The following is a 23,123-nucleotide window of genomic DNA, read 5'->3' on the forward strand; positions in this document are numbered from 1 at the left end:
ATGTTCTAATTTACAAAAAAAATTTTCGACTTCATTTTAATAAAAGTAGTTGGTACATTCTATACCTACTTTATAAATTATGAAAAAGATCGAGAAATGAGAAATCGGTTTCAAGTTGATACATATTTAAAAGCGAACTTAGCAACGAATGCAACCACCAACCAATAGGTACGTATTAATGAAAGCAAATGCGAAAACTATCTTGCAATCTGCAGCGAATAACTGACGGATTTTTAATTCTAATCTCAAAATCTGTTTTTTATTTAGTGTTAAAAAATTTTTATTCGCTTCATTGAAGCGCAAATATTTGGAAAAATACCATTTCATAACTTCTAAACTTTTTCAAATTTTATTCAAAAATACTCAATTTATTTCATCTTTGGAATACGCTTATCAACTATCGAGACTGTGACACTATTTTTGAGATGATCAAATTTGGAACCCCTGCTGGAAGTAGGGTCCTAAATTCAAAAAGGGCTCAATTGCGACAGCAACAGTCTTAATTTACAATTTTTCAGTATACTTGATGTCGAGCTTTTGCTAAATAATTCTGAACACTTTACTTAATGAATGAGGAATTTTACTTGCAAAGTTGTAGCTTTACTTTTGTGAGGAAAAATTTGAAATTCTATTTATCGAAGAAATGCTGAAGACGCACCAAATTTTGATTTTCTTTGGGTGTAGGCTACATAATTTCTTTTTAAACCTCCATCCCTTGAAAAAAGTTCAATTTGAAAAAAAAAAATGTTTAAATCGAATCTTCATTTGTTGAATTATGTGAAGGTTTTTGTTGTGTGATAGGTCACCTATGTATTTTCACAATGATTAATTAATTGTAGGTAATTGAGGCGCCTACATTGTGATTTCGAAAATCAGTGATTCATTCAATTTCGAACATGAACAATTCAACGAAGTGTGAAATACCTCCGTAAGTGTGTAAGGAGGCAATTAATTACTTTATTCCAGATAAATAGATACGTAGCTATTTATCATCAATTATTTAATTATGGATCAATACATTTTTGAATTCAGTTCCAAGCGTAATTATTTAGAAATGTGCGGTTTCCTATTCCTACACACTTCGCGATTCTCATTACTTTATTATTGTGGTTTCATACTCCATTGCATAAATTAATTCTCTCAATCTATCGAAATATTTGCATAGATTAATACTTACTTAGATACTTATACGTACGTCTAGGTATATTATTGTTTACAAAACGGTATTTTAACGTCTATTTCGGTATTCTTACGTAATCGCGAACTGTGTTAACTTTTTCGAAACGATTATCAAATATTTAATTGGTAGATATGCGAGTAATATTTTTCGAAAGGTCGTTGATTCAGGTTGTTGAATTGTGGCAAAGCATTTGGAAAAGACTTCAGATATGCCTAATCAATTGTAAAGATAATCTAACGAGTAAAAAAGTCGAGGAAGAAGAACTACTGCTTTTCATAAATTTGGAATTGAAAGATGAAGAATTTTTTACGTTTCTCAAAAGAGAAAAAAAGTAAATTGAAACAAATACCTACCTAACTAAGGAGGTTGTTTCATGTATGAGCCCTTTATCCCAATCAGCTTTATTTTTCAAAAAAAAAAATCAAATTTTTTAACAACATTATAGTTTGAGATTCATTGATCCAAAATAATAATATTAGAAAGAAAATAGTGAAGGGGAAGTGAACACATTTACCTATTTTCCACGCGAGACATAAAATATCTAGGTAATTTTGAAATTCATGAACTCGCATCAGCCCGAAACCACCGAAGGAAGAACGAATGGTCTTGAGAAACTAGGGCTATTTTCAAAATATTACTATTGAAAATTTCTCATCCTCTCTTGTGTTTTGTAAATTTTTTGTAATGATGTGAAATTTTTTGACAGGGTGTCTTAAGAGTTTTGCTAATGTTGCTTTTGTCTAGATTTTTGCTAATGTTTCCTGCTAGTTGTGCGATGGTCCTATTTTCTAGTGCTTTTCATCAAAATATCCTGATTTTTTTCACCCAGACTTCAAATTTTTGATATACGAGTAAGTACATAGGTATTTTTTTATATAGTTTTTGCGCGAAAAAACTAATTGTTTTCACTTTTTCATCAATATATTTTCAACTTCCAATTAGTGAACATTATTTCAATAAAGCCAATTACAGATGGGAAAACTTTAATTGAACGACAGAAAAAGTGAATTGCACGACAGAAAAATCCCACGACGAAATCGCGTTTTTGAACGACAGGGATTTAACGACAGTTTTGGTCATTAAAACGACAGCATTGAACGACAGACCTTGAACGACTAGCATAGAAAATTCACGCCACGAAAAAGGGAATGCACGACGAACATGGGAAAGCCCGACGAAATTATTTCAATTGCCCGATACCCCAAATTTTTGTCCTCTCGTTTGAATTAGTGAACATGAATGGAGCAGTATTTGTGAATAATGAATGGTACGCTTGTTTCAATAAGTGATATCATATCATTTTCGTTTCATTCATGTCTTTGTTGAATAGTTATATCCGAAGTTTTGGCGATGTAGGTACCTGCTACTCAGTACACATACATTGAACTACGTATAACATTACCTAAATTGGACTTCATATTCGTGTTCGGGGTGTTCGAGTCATATGGAAACGACACCAACATTATGAAAATATAGACTTTCAATGTAGTGAAAATTGAGTTGGGGGCAGAGGTACTGGAAGGGTGTGGATGCGGGTAGCATAAAATTGCACTTTATATTCGTTTTCGGGGTGTTCGTTTCATATGGAAACGATACCTCGTTTACCAAAAACAATAATTTACACCAGAATCCATTTTTAACCCCCCTCTGTTAATTTTTTCAATTTTTGACCACGGCCCACCAAAAAAATTTTTTTGAAAAAAATATATGTTTTTTAGGGGTTAAAAACACACTTAAAAATGCTATTCGCATTTTTGTGATGAATCATGATCATTGCTAAAACAGGCAAACAAAACTAAAAAACGCCATTTTGAGAGGAAAATATGGTGCGGGGAGGGAATTGAAATTTTTTGTGGGGATACCTCTTCTGGATGTTCACAACATGCCAAAAAATTGAAAAAATCGGTTCACATGGGGCTGAGAAAATTTTTTTATTGTAATTTCAGAAACAGGGGGGTTTCTCAAAAATGGGGGAGGGGTCTGGGGGTCTGAAACTTACCTGACGGAAGGTGCTCAAGGGTACCCACCTTCCATGCAAGTATATACATATCAACCCTGAAGCTCTCGAGGGCAAATTCACCATACTTATCCACCTATAGCCTTTGATTTTGTGAATAAATTCGTCGCTATTATCATTATGTCGTCGTTCATTTCCTAAAGTCGTCGATGCATTTCATTCTATTTGTCGGGCATACACTGGCGTTTATTTGATTTTCTTGGCGTGCACTTCAATTTTTGTTGTCGTGCGATTGTTGAAAACTGTTTCCGTCGTTAAAAAAGTGGTTTTGGGACGTTAGCATCTGTCGTGCAAAACACTTTTTTTCTGTCGTTCGAGTGATTTAATCTGTCGTGCCGATAAATGGCACCCATTACAGATTGGGACTTTTTATTAGGTACATATAATGCTTAAGTAGATGTCCATTGCTGTTGATTTTTGTGTGATCTTGAATATTTTCTTGATTACTTTACTGGCCAATGTGGCCACTTTTTTCTTTATTGGTACTTTTCTGAAAAAAAAAAAAAAACAAACAAACAAAAACAAACATATAACCTAAAAATTAGCAAAGAAAAAGGTCATAGAAAAATGCTCAGGGACAAGCTGAATAATTTTGGTATAAGGTATTGGCTCATTTTTATATTCGGAACTCAAATCCTTGGTGTTCCCACCTATCTCTAGTGAGTTTTCCTCCTATTGTGAATTTTTTCCCCCAAAATGAGGGTTTTCATCGATATGTCCTCAAATGGTGGTCTTATTCCAAAAAAGGGGCATATGAAAGTAAAAATGATTAAGACGTATACAACGTGGTTTTAATTTTGAAGAAAGTTAATCGATTTTAAATTTAGCGTCATCATACTAAAAAAATAAAACAAGAAAACTTACCGCAAATTCAGCTTAAGTATAAGTATACGAAAAACATTAAAAATTCTCTACCAAATTATTCATAATGTCCAGTTCTTTTAGTACTTTTGAAAGTAAGGAACTTTTTTAAAAAAATGTCTGAAACAAAAAAAAACAAGTGAATTGCAAACATGACAGGAAACTATCTAATAAAAACTTACTCTATAGGTATGCATTGTTCTTGCTTCAGGGTAATTGCAGAATTTTATGGTCACCTTTTTAGAAAATTGCTTTTTTCGAAGGTCAAAGTAGGTACCTATGATTAAAAACGAAAATGAATAACAAAATTTAATTCATTTTGTTTTATTTATATGTACCTACAACTTACATTGAGAATGCATTCCAATTAACATTTTCAATTTTTACCAATCTTTTGGTGGCATTTTCTTTAATTTTTCGATTAAAAGTATCTCGTAATTTAATTCGAGTATCGAGGAAAGAACAATGTAAGTTAGGGTGGATTGCGCAAAGTTTATATAGCCAATCAACAAACAGTATTTCGACATAACGGTAATCAGCATTTTACAGTTTATCAAAACCAAATTTGGGACTGATTTGGAATTTAATTTTTTTTTTTTTTTTATTCGTGTACGAATGATTTTATTTAGTTGAATGTTCTAATTTACGAAAAAGCAAACTTATCAACCAATATGGTGAAAGCAAATGCAAAAACTATCTTGCAATCAGCGAATAGCCCGATAAAAGAACTGTGTGCAGTTCGGAAAAAGTTCGATTTAAAGGATTTGTAGCAAATTTTTCTACTTTGATTAACATGGATTTATTTCTCAGAGGCGGAGGAAAAGGGGATCTAATTCAACTAGAAGTTTTCATCTTGGAAAAAAAGTGATTATTGGCTTTATTAATTGGAACCGAAAACATTAATTTGAAATTTTTTCCAAAATGTTCTAATTTAAGTGGCCTATTTTGTGGATTTAAAAAGAAAAAAAAACGAAAACAAGGTAGTGGGTATCATTCCATTTTAAAATGATACTCGATGACAACTTTTGAACATTCCTAATGAAAATTTTGAAAAATTGCTCATTTCAGATTGTGATGAAATTTGGTTTACTAAAATATGTACTTAGCATGGAACTCATCATTTCAAGAGCAAATTTTCAGCATCTAAATTTATTTTTCGATTTTTGGTGAATTTTTCTATACGATCTACTGGCATATTGTAAAGAGTTCGCATATAAATGGCAGTGAACCTGGACTGATTACCCATCCATCAATTTTGAACTCATCTGGTCGATCCTCCTGTAAATGTCATCTGCTCTCCAGTGCATTTAAATTATTCTAGAATAGTCCAGTCGGTAAGGGGTTGGACCCAAACAAAATTGCTAACAAAGATTTTTTTGCTTTAAGATGTCCAGGAGGGTGTCCTAAACAACATATCTGGACCCGTCCCCGATCCACCTGGAGCCTTTCCCCCCACGGTGGATTTTAGCCCCCCAAAACACGTTTTTCGACAGTTTCTCCCCCGCATTGCATTTTAGCGAAAATATGTGGTAAGACAAAAGAATCTACGTCAAATTTCCGATCTAATGATGTATCAACTTTCCTTGTACGTTCAAGGGGGGTGGAACTAAAGCCATTTAAAAAAGGGGGGTTTCCCGAAAAATACATAAAGGCTATAGGCGCCCAAGAGGGGTGAAATGGTGTTCGAAAGCGTTCGAGTTGATATTAGCATGGAAGGTGAGTACCATAGAGAAACTTCCGCATGAAAAATTTCAGATCCACGCCCCCTCCCCTTTTTGGAGAGCCCCCCTTTTCTGAAATTTCAATAACACTTTTCTCAGCCCCATTTCAACCGATTTTGAAAATTTTTCTGGAAGTTATGTATATCCTTAGTAGGTATCCCCACAAAAATTTTCAACCCCCTCCCCTCATATTTACCCCTCAAAATAGCGTTTTTTCATTTTTTTATGCTTTTTAACAATAGTGAAAATTGAAGGGACTAAGTGATCTGGAGAGAGTTAGATGAGGGTAGCAAAAAATCGGACGTCATATTCGTGCTCACTGGTATCGAATCATAAGAAAAGGACACCCTACTTATTAATACTTGGTTATTTTCCCCAAAATTCCCATTTTACCCCAACCCTCCCCCAGACACGTTTTTACACAATTTTGAGGGGTAAATATGAGGGGAGGGGGTTGAAAATTTTTGTGGGGATACCTACTAAGGATATACATAACTTCCAGAAAAATTTTCAAAATCGGTTAAAATGGGGCTGAGAAAAGTGTTATTGAAATTTCAGAAAAGGGGGGCTCTCCAAAAAGGGGAGGGGGTGTGGATCTGAAATTTTTCATGCGGAAGTTTCTCTATGGTACTCATCTTCCATGCTAATATCAACTCGAACGCTTTCGAAGACCATTTCACCCCTCTTGGGCGCCTATAGCCTTTATGTATTTTTCGGGAAACCCCCCTTTTTTAAATGGCTTTAGTTCCATCCCCCTTGAACGTACAAGGAAAGTTGATACATCATTAGATTGGAAATTTGACGTAGATTCTTTTGTCTTACCACATATTTTCGCTAAAATGCAATGCGGGGGAGAAACTGTCGAAAAACGTGTTTTGGGGGGCTAAAATCCACCGTGGGGGAAAGGCTCCAGGTGGATCGGGGACGGGTCCAGATATGTTGTTTAGGACACCCTCCTGGACATTTTAAAGCAAAAAAATCTTTGTTAGCAATTTTGTTTGGGTTTGCCCCCATAAAGTGCTTTACCGACTGGACTAGAATGGCTGTCATCAAATTCTTCAGCTGAAAGGTTAATTTTGGCTTGTTTGATTCGTGTACTCAAGATTTCAATTGAACAGAGGATTATGATTCTCAAAGAGAGGGTGGTGAATTTCAAGCCGAGCTTTGACAAATGACCATTGACCACAAATTTTTGTCAGTACTTGGCAGAATTTTTTTTTTTAAATAAAAAAAAGATAGCATGAACTATTTTTTTTTTGGAAAATTGGAGGGGGGTTTTATATAAAATTTGTGGGGACACTTAAATAAACTGCAGCAAAATAGAAAATGAAATTAACCATTTTTTTTTTTGAAAAAATGTAGGGAAAATTTGATAAAAAATTGTGGAGACATTTCGAATGACTCTGGAAAAAATTATGGATCCCCAACTTGAATCATCATTCTTCTTCACCGGAGTTCCAAACTTTGAAATTCTCATTAAAAATCAGTGAGAAAAGGAGGGGGTTTCTGTTTCATGTTATATCTACTCAGAAGTGAGAAAATAGTTTTTGAAATTTTCCCCCTATTTCAAGCCCCTTTACACGACTTTCGAATTGGTCCAAAATCGTATAATTTTCTCAAATCATACAAAATTCTTGAAAAAGTGAAAAAAAAAACTTCTTCGTTGAAATTTTATTTGTGAAATTCCATCTCGAAATTGACATGTAATACATTCGAATTACAAACAATTTGCAATAAATAAATTACTTATAGTTAATTTTTTCCTCTAGAAGAAAAAAATAGTCTTACAATTAACCGATCACATTTTCATAGTAACGTTAGTATCTTATTTAAATAGATAACTATTTGAAAGGCAATAATTTCGAAATTATATCTATTAAACGCGTTTAAGTGAAAAATCACCTGTTATTGCGTTAATTCACCTAATTACCTAATTGCTGTGAAATTATCTGTTCATTTAATCGATTACAAAACGTACAATGGAATAAAATATTCGATAGTTGGTAATTTTTAAATGGCGAATACCAAATAGAAGACTAGATACCTAAAAATAAAATTACTTACGTATTTTGAATTAAGAAAAATTTTGAAAAAAAATTCCACCCATATAAATAAAGCTTAATTTACCATCATTAAAATTGTATCTACAAAATGTTTGCACACAGAAAAATCCTAAGCAAATTAAATACTAATTTGTAATTTTTTCTTCTTAAATAAAGGAACTTATTCCGTACTACGAATTGAATGAAAAATTGCATCATCGTCACGATGCAACAATAATAAATAAATAAACACGAACACATAACACTAATTAGATCAATGCTTTTTACTGTAACCGTATTTTTTGCCTTCTTTATGCCCTCCCTTTTTGCCATATTTCTCTTTATGGGCGTGTTTCTCGTCGTGTCCTTTTTTACTTTTGTGTCCTTTTTCTTCTTTATCGTAATGTCCCTTTTCACTTTTACCTTTTTTGCCCTTGTGATCGTGTTTGAACCCGGATTTATGATGGCCACCTTTCTTATGTTTACCTTCTTTCTTGGCATGGTGTTTGTGATGATGTCCGTGTTTCTTGTGATGACCCTTTTTATCGTAGTGATCGTAGAATTTGTGCTCTTTATGGTATTCGTCTTTGTGGAACTTGTTATGGTATCCTTTAGTCTTATGACCTTTTTTGTGACCGCCTTTTTCGCCAAATTTGGCACCTTTGTGACCTTTCTCAGCTTTGTGATGTTCGCCGTATTTTTCAGCTTCGTCGTGTTTCTTCTTCTTATGTCCTTTTTTCTTTTTGTAGTGTCCTTCGTGTTCTTCTTTACCGTGTTTGCCTTTTTCGCCTTTATCGAAGTGGTGCTTCTTTTTGTATCCTTTTTCGCTTTTGTGACCTTTTTTCTTATGGTGGTCGGCGTGGTACTTGTGGCCGCCTCCTTTTTTCCACTTCTTCTTCTTCTTCTTTTTTTTCTTCTTGTGACTGGCTGATGCGAGTTGATCGTTTTGTACGAGAGGGCCGACTTGGGTTGTTTCACGTTTTTGAATTAAATGTAAAACATCACGTAAAGCGATATTATTCGAGTGAGTAGGCAACACTTGAGCATTTTCACTGTTATCGGCGGTATTAGCGAGCTCGCGACTAGTAACGATTGCAATGGTTAGTAAAAACGATAAAGCGATTAATCGCGAGACACGCGCCATCATTTTGACGGCGTTTAACTAACACATTGAACTATCGAATCTGTGTATTTATAATGAAGACATCATTGGCGAGCGGTTAAAGTTGAGGTTGTTACGCTTTCACATCACTCTTGCACGTTGTAGATAGGTACTAATGGTGTCTGTACCCCCAGATGAATGGCGAGATGATGGTGTTTTCGTCAACCGTGACTAGTGTCCGGTTCCTTTTTTCTTGAAAAGAGTAGATGTGGATGTGGGAGAGATTTTAGAGGTGGTAGGAGATGGTGGGGTGAGATTGGTGTGATCTTGACTTTCGGTAAAGATTGCCAAAATGAGGGAAAAAAGAAGTAAGAAATAGGACCATGGTATTGTGTATTGGGTCAGTGATGCGCAGTGAAATTTTTGAAGTACAATGTGGACAATAAAATCTTGTAAAAAATGCATTTTTGAGACCTATCATAATAATGGACGAGAATTTTTTAATACTTTTTATGATTCCAGAAAAACGTACATCTCCAGCAACGCACTAGAAAAAAATTTGAAATTTGAAATTTTTCCTTCAGCTCCAATTGTAGAATTTTTGGCTTGAAAAATGAATTTTGTAAGATTAAAATTGGTTGATATTTTTACGATTCCAGAAAAAAAAATCTCCACCATCCCAATAGAAAAAAAAATGGAAATTTTTTCAATTTTTCCTATACCTAGCTTCAAAAACTGGAATTTCTGGCTTCGAAAATGAATTTTATAGGATTGAAATTGGTTGCTATTGTTCCTTTGTGATCTCAACGAGAACTGTGCTTTTGCCTTGGAGATTGACCGAAATCAAAAATAACAATGATTTCGAGTTTGGCATTGAATCTGAAATTGTCCTCGAAAATGCTGATCGTCTTGCTAATTATGGTGGTCTTGACCAAACACTAGGTATAGAGTACCAACGATTTTATTCTGGTCTCAAAAATCAAAATTATTTTCGTTTCAGCTTCGAAACTTATCACACGCAAATTTTTGGCATGCGCATTGAGAATTCTGAAATTATTGAATTTTTCAAAATGTATTTTAAGATCAATCACTCCAATGATCTAGATCAAAAATCAAAAATTGATCGATAAAGAATATCAATTTTTAAGGAGAAAATCATAAGATTTGGTGAATTTTTGTCAAATAAAAATGAAAATAAATCGATTTCTGGGGCCGGATTAATCGATTTTCGATCATGATCGATTCTTAATCGGGAGGATCATTTTTAACGCCTTGTATAAAATTGTAATTTCGAGCAGATTTGATCATATGGGATCAAAAATCGTAAATCAATCGATTTTTGAGGTTCGATTATCGATTATCGATTTTAGATTACGATCGATTTCAATCAGAAAACTCATTTCCGAGGCCGAAATTGATTTTTCAATTAAACATAGTGGATCATATTTGATCGAAAATCGCCAATAAATCGATTTTTGGGGTAAGATTAATCGATTTTCGATCATGATCGATTCTTAATTGAGAGGTTCATTTTTAGCGTCGAAAGACAATTTGTAATTTCGAGCAGATTTGATCATATGGGATCTAAAATCGTAAATTAATCGATTTTTGAAGTTCGATTATCGATTATCGATTTCAGATCATGATTGATTTTCAATCAGAAGATCTATTTCTGAAGCCAAATTTTATTTTTAAATTCAAACATAGTGGATCATATTTGATCAAAAATCGCAAATGAATCGATTTTTGGGATTCGATTAATCGATTTTCGATCATGATCGATTTCTAATCGGGAGGTTCATTTTTAACGCCAAAGGTCAGTTTGTAATTTCGAGCAGATTCGATCAAATGGGATCTAAAATTGTAAATCAATCGATTTTTGAGGTTCGATTATCGATTATTGATTTCAGATCATAATCGATTTTCAATCAGGAGATCCATTTCTGAGGCCAAATTTGATTTTTCAATTCAAACATGGTGGATCATATTTGATCGAAAATCGCAAATAAATCGATTTCTGTGATTCGATTAATCGATTTTCGATCATGATCTATTGTTATTCGGGAGGTTCATTTTTAACGGCCAGAGTCGATTTGTAATTTCGAGCAGATTCGATCATATGGGACCCAAAATTGTAAATTAATCGATATTTGAGGCTCGATTATCGGCTATCGACTATTGATTTCGGATTATAATCGATTTTCAATCAGAAGATCCATTTCTGAGGCCAAATTTGATTTTTCAATTCAAACACAGTGGATCATATTTGATCGAAAATCGCAAATAAATCGATTTTTGTGATTCGATTATAATCGATTTTCAATCACGAATAATTTTTGATCGGAAAGTTTCGTTCTATGCTCCGTTTTAAAGAGTAAAAGACTGAATTTTTATAAATTTTGGTGTAGAAAAGAGCCCAAAAAGAAAGATGAATTCGGCTCGCAAACTTGATTTGTCTAAGTGAAAAAAATCAGTGCACCAAAAAACATCTTCTGGTCGTTGTCGACCGATGCGGTTTTACTGTATCCATTTCCCGATTGATAGAAACTATTGAACTTCGGCGAGGACTATCGAATGAGGAAGAAGAGAAAACAGAGAAGAGAAGTAGAAACGTCGATACTTTTCATTTTGACTCTAAATCTGAGGATACGATTATTCATTATTATTGAGATAGTGAATGCATTTTTTGGAAAATACTTCTAATTCCAATTCCCCCCCCCCACCCGATTCAAACGAGTTACAATCAGAATTTTGAAAGCACGAATTGATTTTTTGACTTTGTGCGGATCTTCAAAAATCTTAATTTTTAATGATTTAATTGCACAGGCATGAATTTGAATTATTGTAAAGCTGGGACTAATAATTTTCTAAAATCGAAAAATTTTCAATTTTACACGAGCATAGCGAGTGAGAAAGCTTCAAAAAATTTATAATTGGTGTGGTACAAAAAAATCATTTTCAATTTAAGAAGTTTCAACTCCAAAAAGACTTTTTCTTGGAGGGGGGGGGGAATCTCAAGTAAAGCAACATTACATATTTTTGATGTGAAAAGCCAATTTTTCTACTCTCTAATTTTGGCTGGAGAAAGGAAGAAGATAACGATCTGACCCGAGAAAAGCGAGACCGAAAACTTTTGAAAAATTTCAATTCTGGAAGTAAAAATCTATAGTTTTCTCTGATTTTCTCCTGCTCACACAATTTCTTCCAAACTTTTTCCAACTCATCCAAAAACCTCGATGAACAACTAAAATCATCATTGAAATAATTATGAAACAAGGAAACTTACTATCGACCGGTCGGGATCAGAACACTTACGACAAGAAAACGCCAAAGAGATGGGAGATTTCAAGTAAAGCAACATTACCTATATATTTTTGATGTGAGAAGTGAATTTTTCTACTCTCTAATTTTGGCTGGAGAAAAGAAGAAGACAACGATCTGATCCGAGCAAAGCGAGACCGAAAACTTTTGAAAAATTTTAATTCTGGAAGTGAAAGTCCATAGTTTTTGGCGAGTCTCTGATTTTCTCCTGTTCACACATTTTTTCCTCAACTTCTTCCAACTCATCCAAAAACCTCGATCAATAAACAACTAATGTCATCCTTGAAATAATTATGAAATAAGGAAACTTACTATCATGAATATCACTCATCTTTATTTTTGTAGTTTTGTTGAAGACGGTGGGTGTACGACTGTACGTATTTCCCAAAAGGATTTTGTAATAATTGAACTATCAGGCTCACGCTTCAAATTTTAAATCTTTGAATTGAGCTCGATTTTTTTTAGATCTTTTTCATCAGATGGAATACCAAAACAGTTGTAATTATTATGCACTCATAAAGATCCCCTGTTGATTTTTTGCTTTCAATTTTCGTGTATGAATATTGATGAAAATATTTGCCTAACTGAAAATTTTTGGTTACTTTTTTGGTGAAAAATAGTTACCAAAGTTGATTTTTTTTTGAAAAATATCGTTGGGATGCCTGTACTTTCAAGTACCTAATAGGGTGGGGTCGTTTTTCAATTTTTTTCTTGCATTTTGATGAAGTCCAGCAAAAAGTCATGCCCGAATGACCTTAATAAGGCGTGGGAAATTTTTTCAACTTTTTGGTCAACGTTTGACTTACTCTCCCCCTCCTCTCCGTGGCTTGAGCTCAAAGTTTGAAGATTTATAAATTTTTGTATGTGTTGAAAAAAAAAGTTGTTTTTTCAGCTTAGGTGGTCTATTGATACTCACTATCACGTAAAAAATAGATCAGTTGTTCAATTCTAATTTTACTATCTTAACGAAATAAAATTTCGTACTTATTTTTTAAAAAACGAACATCTTGAGAACTCCGGCATTTTGCAAAAATGAGCTTCGAACTTTTCTAATGGCCTAAAAGCGTTCATATGCAAGTAGGTACATACGAGTACATACTAAATATGTCAAGAGACCACCTGAACTAAAAAAAAAAATATTTTCTAAAGAATTGGAACCATTGAAAAACGTTTTAAAATTTGAAAACGTTGAGCGCAATCCGGATGCTGGGGAGGGAGGGGGATTAAATGTCAACCAACATTTAGATTATTTTTATTGCGTCTTATGGTCATGTTGGCATGATTTTTTGCTACTACGATAGGCTCCATCAAAATTGGGAAAAAAATTGAAAAACAAATTGAAAAACGAATGACTCTAGAAAGTAACCTAAGGTATCCCAGCTGGCGATCAGGTTTTGGCCCATTCAAAAAGCTAACCTGAAAGAGTAAAACATGAAAATACACCACCAGTCAAAATTTCAAAAACTAAAGCGTATTTTTCGGTTTTTGGTGAATTTTTAATAATAAAACTTGGGTCAAAAAATGATGAAATCAAAATTTTACCAAATTGACCTAGGAAGCGAAAGTTCAAATTCAGTAAGTACCCTATTTTCCAGTCTCCGAATCTACAGGAAACATTTTTTAGGCGTTTTGAGATATTCTGGAACCTCCAGCAGATTTTTGATGTGTTAGTTGAAATTTCCCCAAATTGTTATGCAATGAAGTTGGAAAGCTAAAATTCACATCATGTCCTGCCCTAATTTCAACACGATGAGTCGTTCCAGTCATATTTTGGAAATTCCAGATTTTCAAAAAGTGCCCAAATCAAATTTAGCACGAATCAAAGCGATTTTTTTTTTTTGATATTCACTCGATTTTTTTCCAAAATTTGTTTCTGCCAGTTCGAAACCTTATATTTTTCTAGCGAGTTTTTACGTATAGGTACTTGAAAATTTTAAAAATCCACAGTTCCAAGCCGGCAGCAACCGATTTTTGAAAAATATGCGTAATCGGTCAAATGTGTTACTATAACAAGCGCAATCGCGTTTATATGCGCTGAAGTTACTTTGTGTGGATTTTTTGCCTCTTTGATTGGACGTCCGCCATTTCTAGAACCGTTGAATTTGATTCCAACGCTGCTACAATTCAAACACAAGAATGATTGTGATTATTCAAGTCAGAATTATCAAACTTTTTAAATTACTTACTTAGTCAATTTTCTAATAAGTGTCATTTAAATTAGAACCAGAACGTTTTCGTTAATAGTACCTTTCAAGAACAGCCCACTAGGATGGTCCTTATTATCGAAATTGCGAATGTCCTCTCTCCCAACCTGCGAAGTGATGACCTCTGGTGAGAAAATAATTCCCTATTTTTATTCGTTTTCATTTTCGAAAAACTTGGGCTACAGTGGGCCCCTCAATTTTCAAAAATTTTATAAAATACAAATTCACTGTGAATTTTTAAAATTTCAAAATTTCAAGTTCTGTTATCTCTAAAAAGTCTCTTTTGAGTAAAATAAACTCTCGCGACGATTTTAGCCCCCTCCATTGAAAACTAAGCTTACCCCCTAAAATAGCTGAAATTTAATGTAAAATACGATTTCAGCTATTCCAGGGACCGACTTGGTTTTCTAGGGACGGGGTTAATATCCTGATGAGAGTTCATTTTACTCAAAAAAGAGTTTTTAAAAATGTTGAAATTTGAAATCTTTGAATTTTAAAAATTTTGCTTCGAAGTTGGGTTTTTTCAAATTTTTGAGAATTGAGAGGCCCAACACAACCCTAGTTTCTTAAAAGTGGAAAAAATAAAACACAGGGAATTATTTTCTTACCAGGGGTTGCCATTTTGAGGGCTGGGAGCAGAAGAAATCACGATTTTTTTTTTTGGTCATGTATTTATGGACCACCCTACTGAGCCCACATTGTGATCTGACGCTTTTTTTGTTCTTTGAATGATTGAAGATTTTCATCATTGACATGATTCGCAATTTGTAGCTTTTCGTCAGATTGTTACCTTTTTTCAAGATGGCAGTTGGATTTTCTCTTAGAGGTTCGTCAATGTACTTTTTTAAAATCGAGGTTCGCGAGATGCAGATTCATTCTGAATTTAAAATCGTCAAATTTTGTTTCGTCGAAAGTAAACTAAAAGGTTTGCAGCACACCCTACAACTGAACTACAATTTTACACTTTTTTTAAACATGAAATTTTAATAGGTAGGTACATAATATTATTTTTTTCACTACAAAATATAGGCAACATCTCTATCCACAACCCTTAATAAAATCCCAAAATCAGCACTGTTAAGCACCATCATACTTACATATAAATTAACAAACAGTATTAACATTGTCATTGTCACTTGTCCACTGCCCAAAGAAAGTGATGCTTAATTTCATTTTGTAGCGTCAAGTTATATAATTAGCTTGATGGAATTATTAATGAAGAATTAACCTGGCTACTAAACACTTGTGTTTAATTACAAAACCGAGGTGACATGCATGTTCCATTTAATGTATGCGAGAAATATGTACGATACATATTCAACACATATCCGAACAATAAAATGATGGTAAAAGTATACGACAACTGTGCAATACTTTATATGTACTTCTACCTATCCGCTGGAATATTAAACATTTATATCAAACACGTAACTAATCGGCTCACTTCCTCGATTGCATTTCAAATGGAAACGAAATGTGAAACAAAACGCATTCAGTTCACGTATTAAGAATGCAAAGTGCACTTTTTATTGATACAAAAAATAGGTCGAGAAATTTGAAAGTCACCAAGAGAACTAGAACTGGAGTCTTTTATTTTCTAAAAAGATGAAAGTATGAAAAAAATTCCATATTAAATATTGTATAAAAACGACTTTATTAGGAAACATAGTAAGGCACATGCAGAGAAACATCAACAGAACATATAGTGAAATATTCACATATTAATATAACAGAGTAATACTACAAGTAGGTAGATCATTCGGAAAGATGAAAATTCAAACCAGGCCATATCAGCTATTTACACCGATACGATAGCCGGAGCAGCCTTAACAATGGGAGCGGCAGCTACAACAGGCAGTTCTTTTTGTACCACAGCGTTAAATCCATTCAAAGGATCGGCATAATAGTTAACAGTTCTTCTGCTACCGTCAGCTTCAATCAGACTGTACCTTCCTTTGACTACATCACCTTCTCTGAACTCTTCTTGAGCTTTCGAGTCACCGGTCAACGTATCTTGGACATTGTAAGCGTACTGGTATTGGGGGTAAGCATCAGCGTAGTCGATTTTGGCTGCAGCTACTGGAACTGGAGCGGCAACTGGAACTGGAACTGAGGCAGCAGCAAATGGTGCAGGAGCGATTGGAGCTGCTACTGGAGCTACCGGTGCTGTGAAAGGAGCTGGTATGGCGGATCTAACAAATGGAGCTGGAGCAACTGCTGCGACTGGAGCTGCTGGAAGGGCTCGGACTAAAGGACCTGGGGCTGCTACAGCTCTGGCAAAAGGTGCTGCTGCGACTGGAGCTAGAGTTTTGACCGGTACAGCCGAAGGATAAGCGTAAGGGCTGGCGAAAGGCAATGCGTATGGGTATGCTGAGTAGGGTGAGTAGGGATATGCTGAGTAAGCTAACGGACTGAAACCGGCTTCGATGGCAGCGATGACGGCGAAAAGCGAGATTATCTGTAAAAATATGAAACATTTCGTCATTTCGTGTCAAATAAGTCACGTTTTGGCTGAGTTGAGGGGTCCCTGATTTTGTTCAAAAATTTTGTGGCTGGTTTCTTGTACAGTATTTGGAAAAAGGGAAAATTTTCATCAACCCCCTGTTCCCTTTGGGGCAGTTGAGAGTTCTTTTTCAACAGTAAAAATTTCTTATCGAAATTTAGTGTAATTGTTTGAAACTACTGCAACTTGAAGAAAATCCAAGTGTCATTATTGCCCCCTCCCAATTTCCTAAAAATGAAAATAATCGTGTGACATAATATATGATTTTGATCTTTAAGTATGTTGAAAAAATTCGGATCAATTTTTTAAATCGATGAGCAGCAAAATAGAGCAAGAAATCTTCTCCAGATCTCATTTTGTATTCGTCGAGTTTTTTTGAATTTTTTCTAAGAACTTTCGAATCATTTCGCTCATCTTGATCAACATCGCTGGAAGATTTTGATAATCTACATGGAACACGGGGAGGGGGGCTTAGGAAAATTTGAAGCTGCCCGAATAACTTGGAAATGCTTAACCCTCCCTGTCTCTTCATGTGTGTCCCAGAATAAGGTTTTGGTGTTGAAGACCAAAATTTCTGTCATCACTTTTTTTCGGATTAGAGTTTAAAAATATTTGAAATTTCCAAAATCGCACCCCGGGCCCTTATCTCCCCCTCCACAAAAAATAAATTACAACTGCTTATATTTGAATGCTTCATTAAAATTTGTGTACTGTTCAAATTATCAGGAGGTATGAAGAGAGATGAAAACAGTCAAAAAAGTCGAAAAAAGAAGAAGTTGCTTACTAAATGATGAAATCAGCCTTTTGGAACAATTCAGAATGGATAAATCTAACTATGTTTGTAGTTTGTAATAGTACTTTGTGTACTGATACAGTAAATAAATATGATGATGAAACCTGATCAAATTAAATAGAATTATCTCTTTACATCTAAACAGATCTGATCAAACTTGATTGATCACACAAAATCAGACCTAATCATATTCGGGCATTTCCAACATCTAATCAAATCTAATCGACCCTGATCAGGCTGGATGGCATTTTTTTTTCAGAATTTCAACAGTTCGTGAGGTATTTAGGAAACTTTAGAATATTTTACTTGAATTTGAGTTATTTTCGACCATTTTCATGACTCTTTTTTACCAAAATAAGCAAACTTTTGCAAAATTTGCTCATTTGTGCTGATTTTTTTCATCCACATATGTTATGATAATTTTCAAAAACATGAGAAGTCAGTTCGACAAATTTTATAGCACTTTCTAAAATTTTGATAAATTTTCATACGATCTTGAAAGTATTCGATTAATATTAGAAAAACGTTGACGACTTTTGTGAGATTTTACTCGTATATACCTACTTTGCGATATTTCATAAAGCTGTGGTCAGTTTTAGATGTGTTTATGTCATTCTGACAAATTTTCAATGCCTTTTTTTATATTCGAATATTTTAAAGATTTATGTATTTTGCACAATTTTTGCAACGTTTAATCGCACTTTTTTCATTTTTGAGAAGTCATTATTCAATTTTGAAAATTTTGGTCAATTTTTGATGATTTTCGATACTTCAAGAGCGTTTTGTGAAATTTCGTCCAAATTTTGAGATAATTGGTCGTTTTCTAATAGGTACCTATCTACTGGGGTGGTCCTCAAGTAGACGACCAAAAAAAATCGCAATTTCTTCTACTCCTAGTCCTCAAAGAGGTGATCTCTGGTGAGAAAATAATTCCTTATTTTTTAATTCTTCAATTTCTAAAAAACTCAGGCTTTGGTGGGCCTCTCAATTTTCAAAAATTTGAAAAAAACCAACTTCAAAGCAAAATTTTCAAAGCAAAATTTTCAAAGCAAAATTTTCAAAATTCAAAAATTTCAAGTTCCAACACTTTTTAGAAGTCTCTTTTGAGTAAAATGAACTCTCATGAGGATATTGACCCCATCCCTCGAAAACCAAGTAGGTCTCCTAGAATAGCTGAAATTTGTATTTTACAATAAATTTCAGCTATAGGGGGGCTACATTCGTTATGAGAGTTTAGTTTACTGAAAAGAGACTTTATACCTAGACATAATAGAACTTGAAATTTTAAAATTTTTAAAATTTCACAATGAATTTGTATTTTATAAAATTTTTGAAAATTGAGAGGCTTATCACAGACTAAGTTTTTTGAATATGAAACAAATAAAAAATAGGGAATTATTTTCTCATCAGACGCCACCTCTTCGGGGGTTGGTAGAGAGGAAAATCTCAACTTCGAAAATATGGACCACCCTACTACCTACTTATTCGATCAATTTTTAACGATTGAGTTTAGATTTTCCAGGATTTTTATTGAGCAGTGATTCGTGATTCGAATCGTGACTGATTTTGTCCAACCTTAGTCTTGGAAGTCTGACATGAAATTTTTTATTTACGTTAAGAGAGTGCCCCAAATACCTGATGTTTTAAGGTTATTTTGTTTTTTCATTCCTCCTCTCTATATTTATTTCATTAAATACAAAACAACTCAGAATTTTGTTTTATGGTGAACCTGATGTTGAAAAAATGTATGCACTTTTTGGAACTGTGCATGTTTTTTTTGTTTTTTGAAACTTCGAAAAATGTGCGGGGCTGCGCTTTAGAATAAGCTCTGAGAAGGGGGTTTGCAAATCGTGGACCTTGAAAGGATCGAATTTTTAAAAAAGATTGATATTCGTGTTCATGCGCTTCTGAAAACCTAACAAACCATATTTCACACAATCTTCAATACATTTTTTAAATGTTGGCCAAAATTATGGGGCTCAGTTATCCCATCACGAAAATATCATAGTTACCAATTGTAAGTATAACGTACAAATTTATGCTTCCTAGATTTTTTTCAAATTTTTGAATTGTAGCTCAGTAATTTGACAAAAGTTTTTGAAAGTTGTAGTTTCAATGAAAAGCTCGAATTTGAATTTCTGAAATTTCAAGCAAAAATTTTTGAAATTATTCCCAATGATTTACAACTCTTGAAACGTTGCGAACAAATTTTCAAAGTGTGAGGAACCTACAAAAAAATGTTGAGGAAAATTGGAGAACTTTGTACTAAACTCAAAACAGGATTGATTTGGCAAGGGATCATAAATCAATTCGTATTAATTCCAGATCATTAATAACCTCATCGTTAATAACCATAGAGTAGTAATGTGATATTATGAACTTGAAATCGGTATTTTCATCATATTATACGTTGATGATTTTTTTAGTCGAACAAAAAAAAACACAGAAAAAAATGCATACTGGTCGAGGAACTAGTTTACCTAATTTAGTCGATTTACGAGATCTGTTTAAGATATTATTTTCAAATATTGCATATACCTACATTTTATACAAATATCAAGCGTTAAGATTAGCAAATCAAGTAATCTGACTTTTTTTCATAGTAATTAGATTGATGTAAAGTCGTAAAAAAAAATGATGCTCGAGATGTGTCTTAATGATTTAAAAATTAATAAAAGCAATAAAAATTCTACTCTTTCGAGGGTCGACTTCTCGCTCATCCAATTGATATCACGAAACATGAGGAAGCCCTAGGTATTTTTTTAATTCAATTTGAATAAGCCCTAATTAAAAACCAACTCTTTGGTAACTCGACAGATCACTTGGAATTGAAATGAAAACGTAGTAATATTATCTTTATCTATTTAAACCACAAAAAAATGTTTCCATCGATAAACAAAGTTATGAAAATTTGTATAAATTTTTGTTCATTGAAATCTTTCCAAAAAAAAAAAAAAAAAAAAAAAAAATGTAAACAACACACTCAGACTTTTTAAACAGATAAGTATGAAAAAAGATGAACAAGAAGTTTAACGACGATGACGAACTAAAAAACATCGCGAATAAGTCGACATCGACACACATTATTGAAAAATTTACTCACCGTTCTGAACACCATTTTGATGTGATGAAAATAAACTCAACGGCTTAACTGTTGAAAACCAAATCGAATCTGATAACTTGAAAGAATGATAATCAAACACTGACCACAATGGAGTAAAAATTTCTCTTATAAATACTACTCAATGTATTATCCCACTACCCCCTTTTTTCGAACAGTGTTAGGTAGGTACTTATCTGTCGCCAAAACATTTGAAATTTACTTTACAATTATTATGTATGTAGATATGCGATAAGAATTAATTATAAGTTGAATGACTCAAACGCCAGCCACACCATGTCCGAAAAGTTATTAAACGCGAATTACATATTTCGTTTGTTGTATGTGGACGCGATTATGTGCCAGAAAACGTCATATCCGCGTACTCTGCATTCCTTCGAGCTGCTGACTTGAGGGCTTCCCCGAGTTACGAGCTATATGGGTAAAAATTCGTACATTTGAAGTTGAATTATTATACTTGTATGCAGAAGAGTTATGCAATCGGTTATGTCTGCAGTCTGGAGATTCTCTCGCGATCATGGTGTGTGTTTTTTGGTATTTGCAGACAATATGGTAGGTAGGTATTTAAAGGAAGATGGAGAAGGCACATAAAGAACGACAGCTTCTTCGGTTCACTTTTATTTTTATTGTCTCAAAGTAGAAATGAAGGTAGACATGAAAATGGATCGTTCGGTTTTCTATAAAGAAAAACAATCACTTACTTGAGTTGTTTATTTATTTTTTAGCTAGTACGAAATTGTGTTTTTCATTAATTCTTTATACCTACTTAATGTATAGGTTTCAATTTCAGTTCAGAAAACCACATCAAATAGCCAGTGACAAACCAAAAGAAAATTATTAGAAAGATGAAAGAAGCTCAACTGTCAGATTTTCATCAAATGCATCCTTTGGAATTTTTTCCATTTCGTTCCCCCCGGGGTGGTGAGGGGGGTTGGTACCTGACTGAAATTCAGTAGAAATGGAATGAAAGTCGAGTGTGGTATCGAAATCTTGGCATTTTGGGATGAAAATTTCGATTTTGATGTTAAATTTAGTCGTCCAGCCCCCAGGTAGTCCGAAGGGGGTGGTCCTAAATTTCAAACTGTAGGAAAATATTTTAAAAATCGGGTGTGGTGCCAAAATCTGAGTTTCTACGTGTGAAAAACACGTTTTTCGAGGTTCATTTGGTTATTCGATCCTTGAAAACGTCAAAAGGATTATTCCGAACACTAAATTTGTTGAAAATTTGGTATTTTTCAAAATATTTTCAAGCCTTGTTTTGCTCGCCGCACATAATCATATTTTTAAAAATAATTTTATAAGGTAAGAAACTTTTATACTATGATCATATTGATCATGAAAATCCTCTAGAAAAAATTAGGCCGAATTGCCTCAAATTTGCGATGAATTTTTCAGGTTGGGACTGCAAATTCGAAATTGATGCGAATCTGCTCTGCCTGAAATTAGGAGGGGGAAGTTCATTAATTTTCTATGTTCAATTTCAAAAAAAAAAAAAAAAACTGGAATTTAGTCAGACTTTTGAAAATGGAAAAAATGCTTACCTACTAATTATTCATATAATTATGGGAAAATTAACATTGTTCTTTAATCATTTATTTTCTGTCTGTTAAGAAGTTGGAGAAAATCTAGATAAATTCTCGAGAGGAGAAATGTAGTTAATTTTAATCTGATTTTGCGATGGTTTTTCTGACTCTTGAAAACTTGAATAAGCATTTCTGCGAATTTTTTACATCATGTCAGAGTATTGAAAACTTCGAAAAAATTACTTCTTCCTGAAATTTCTGTTCTTATTAATGTGAACTTTCAGACATCAAGTTCAACTTTCAAAAACTTGGAAAAAAATTAATAAATTTGCTAAAATTATGTCAAAATTTCAAAAATAACATTCTGGTATAATAGTCAGACTTTTCTGTTACCTAATTTGAAATTTCCAGCATTTAATCAGAAAATGTTCATTTCGAGACCGAAAATCAATCAAAAATGCTGCCATTTTTGTTTCCAAGAACTCCTGCATTCAAAAAAAAGCTCGTTGAAAATATCAACGTTGTGTTGAGTGGCGGTTGGGGGGGGGGGTGCAATATACCTCTATGTGAGCACTTCGACTGTATTCTATTTTAAATTTTGTGTTAGGAATAAACATTTTGGAGTTTTCAAAGATCGAACAACTAAATGAACCTCAAAAAATCGTGTTGATCACTCGTAGAAACCGAGATTTTTGGCGTCACATCTGAACTTTCTATGTAGTATCTTCCCATAGT

At 33.6% G+C, this 23,123-nt stretch overlaps 2 protein-coding genes across 2 annotated transcripts; both read right to left on the reverse strand.

Annotated features, from left to right (window-relative positions):
• Positions 1-8,014: 8,014 nt before the first annotated feature.
• On the reverse strand, positions 8,015-9,067 carry LOC135833651 (sarcoplasmic reticulum histidine-rich calcium-binding protein-like). The gene has a single exon (XM_065347420.1). It carries the CDS (start codon positions 8,966-8,968, stop codon positions 8,096-8,098), a length of 873 nt encoding a protein of 290 aa, XP_065203492.1. The 5' UTR covers positions 8,969-9,067; the 3' UTR covers positions 8,015-8,095.
• A 7,016-nt stretch (positions 9,068-16,083) lies between these two features.
• On the reverse strand, positions 16,084-21,010 carry LOC135834849 (larval cuticle protein A3A-like). Its single transcript, XM_065348823.1, has 2 exons — positions 20,848-21,010; positions 16,084-16,906 (listed from the first exon to the last, which is right to left on the reverse strand). The coding sequence occupies exons 1-2, from the start codon at positions 20,860-20,862 to the stop codon at positions 16,247-16,249; spliced, it is 675 nt and encodes a 224-aa protein (XP_065204895.1). The 5' UTR covers positions 20,863-21,010; the 3' UTR covers positions 16,084-16,246.
• Positions 21,011-23,123: the final 2,113 nt, after the last annotated feature.

This window comes from Planococcus citri, chromosome 2 (genome assembly GCF_950023065.1).
Source record: "Planococcus citri chromosome 2, ihPlaCitr1.1, whole genome shotgun sequence".
NCBI lineage: Eukaryota > Metazoa > Arthropoda > Insecta > Hemiptera > Pseudococcidae > Planococcus > Planococcus citri.

Coding starts and splice junctions, on each gene's coding strand:
- LOC135833651 (XM_065347420.1), bottom strand. CDS start 8,968: ATGATGGCGCGTGTCTCGCGATTAATCGCTTTATCGTTTTTACTAACC.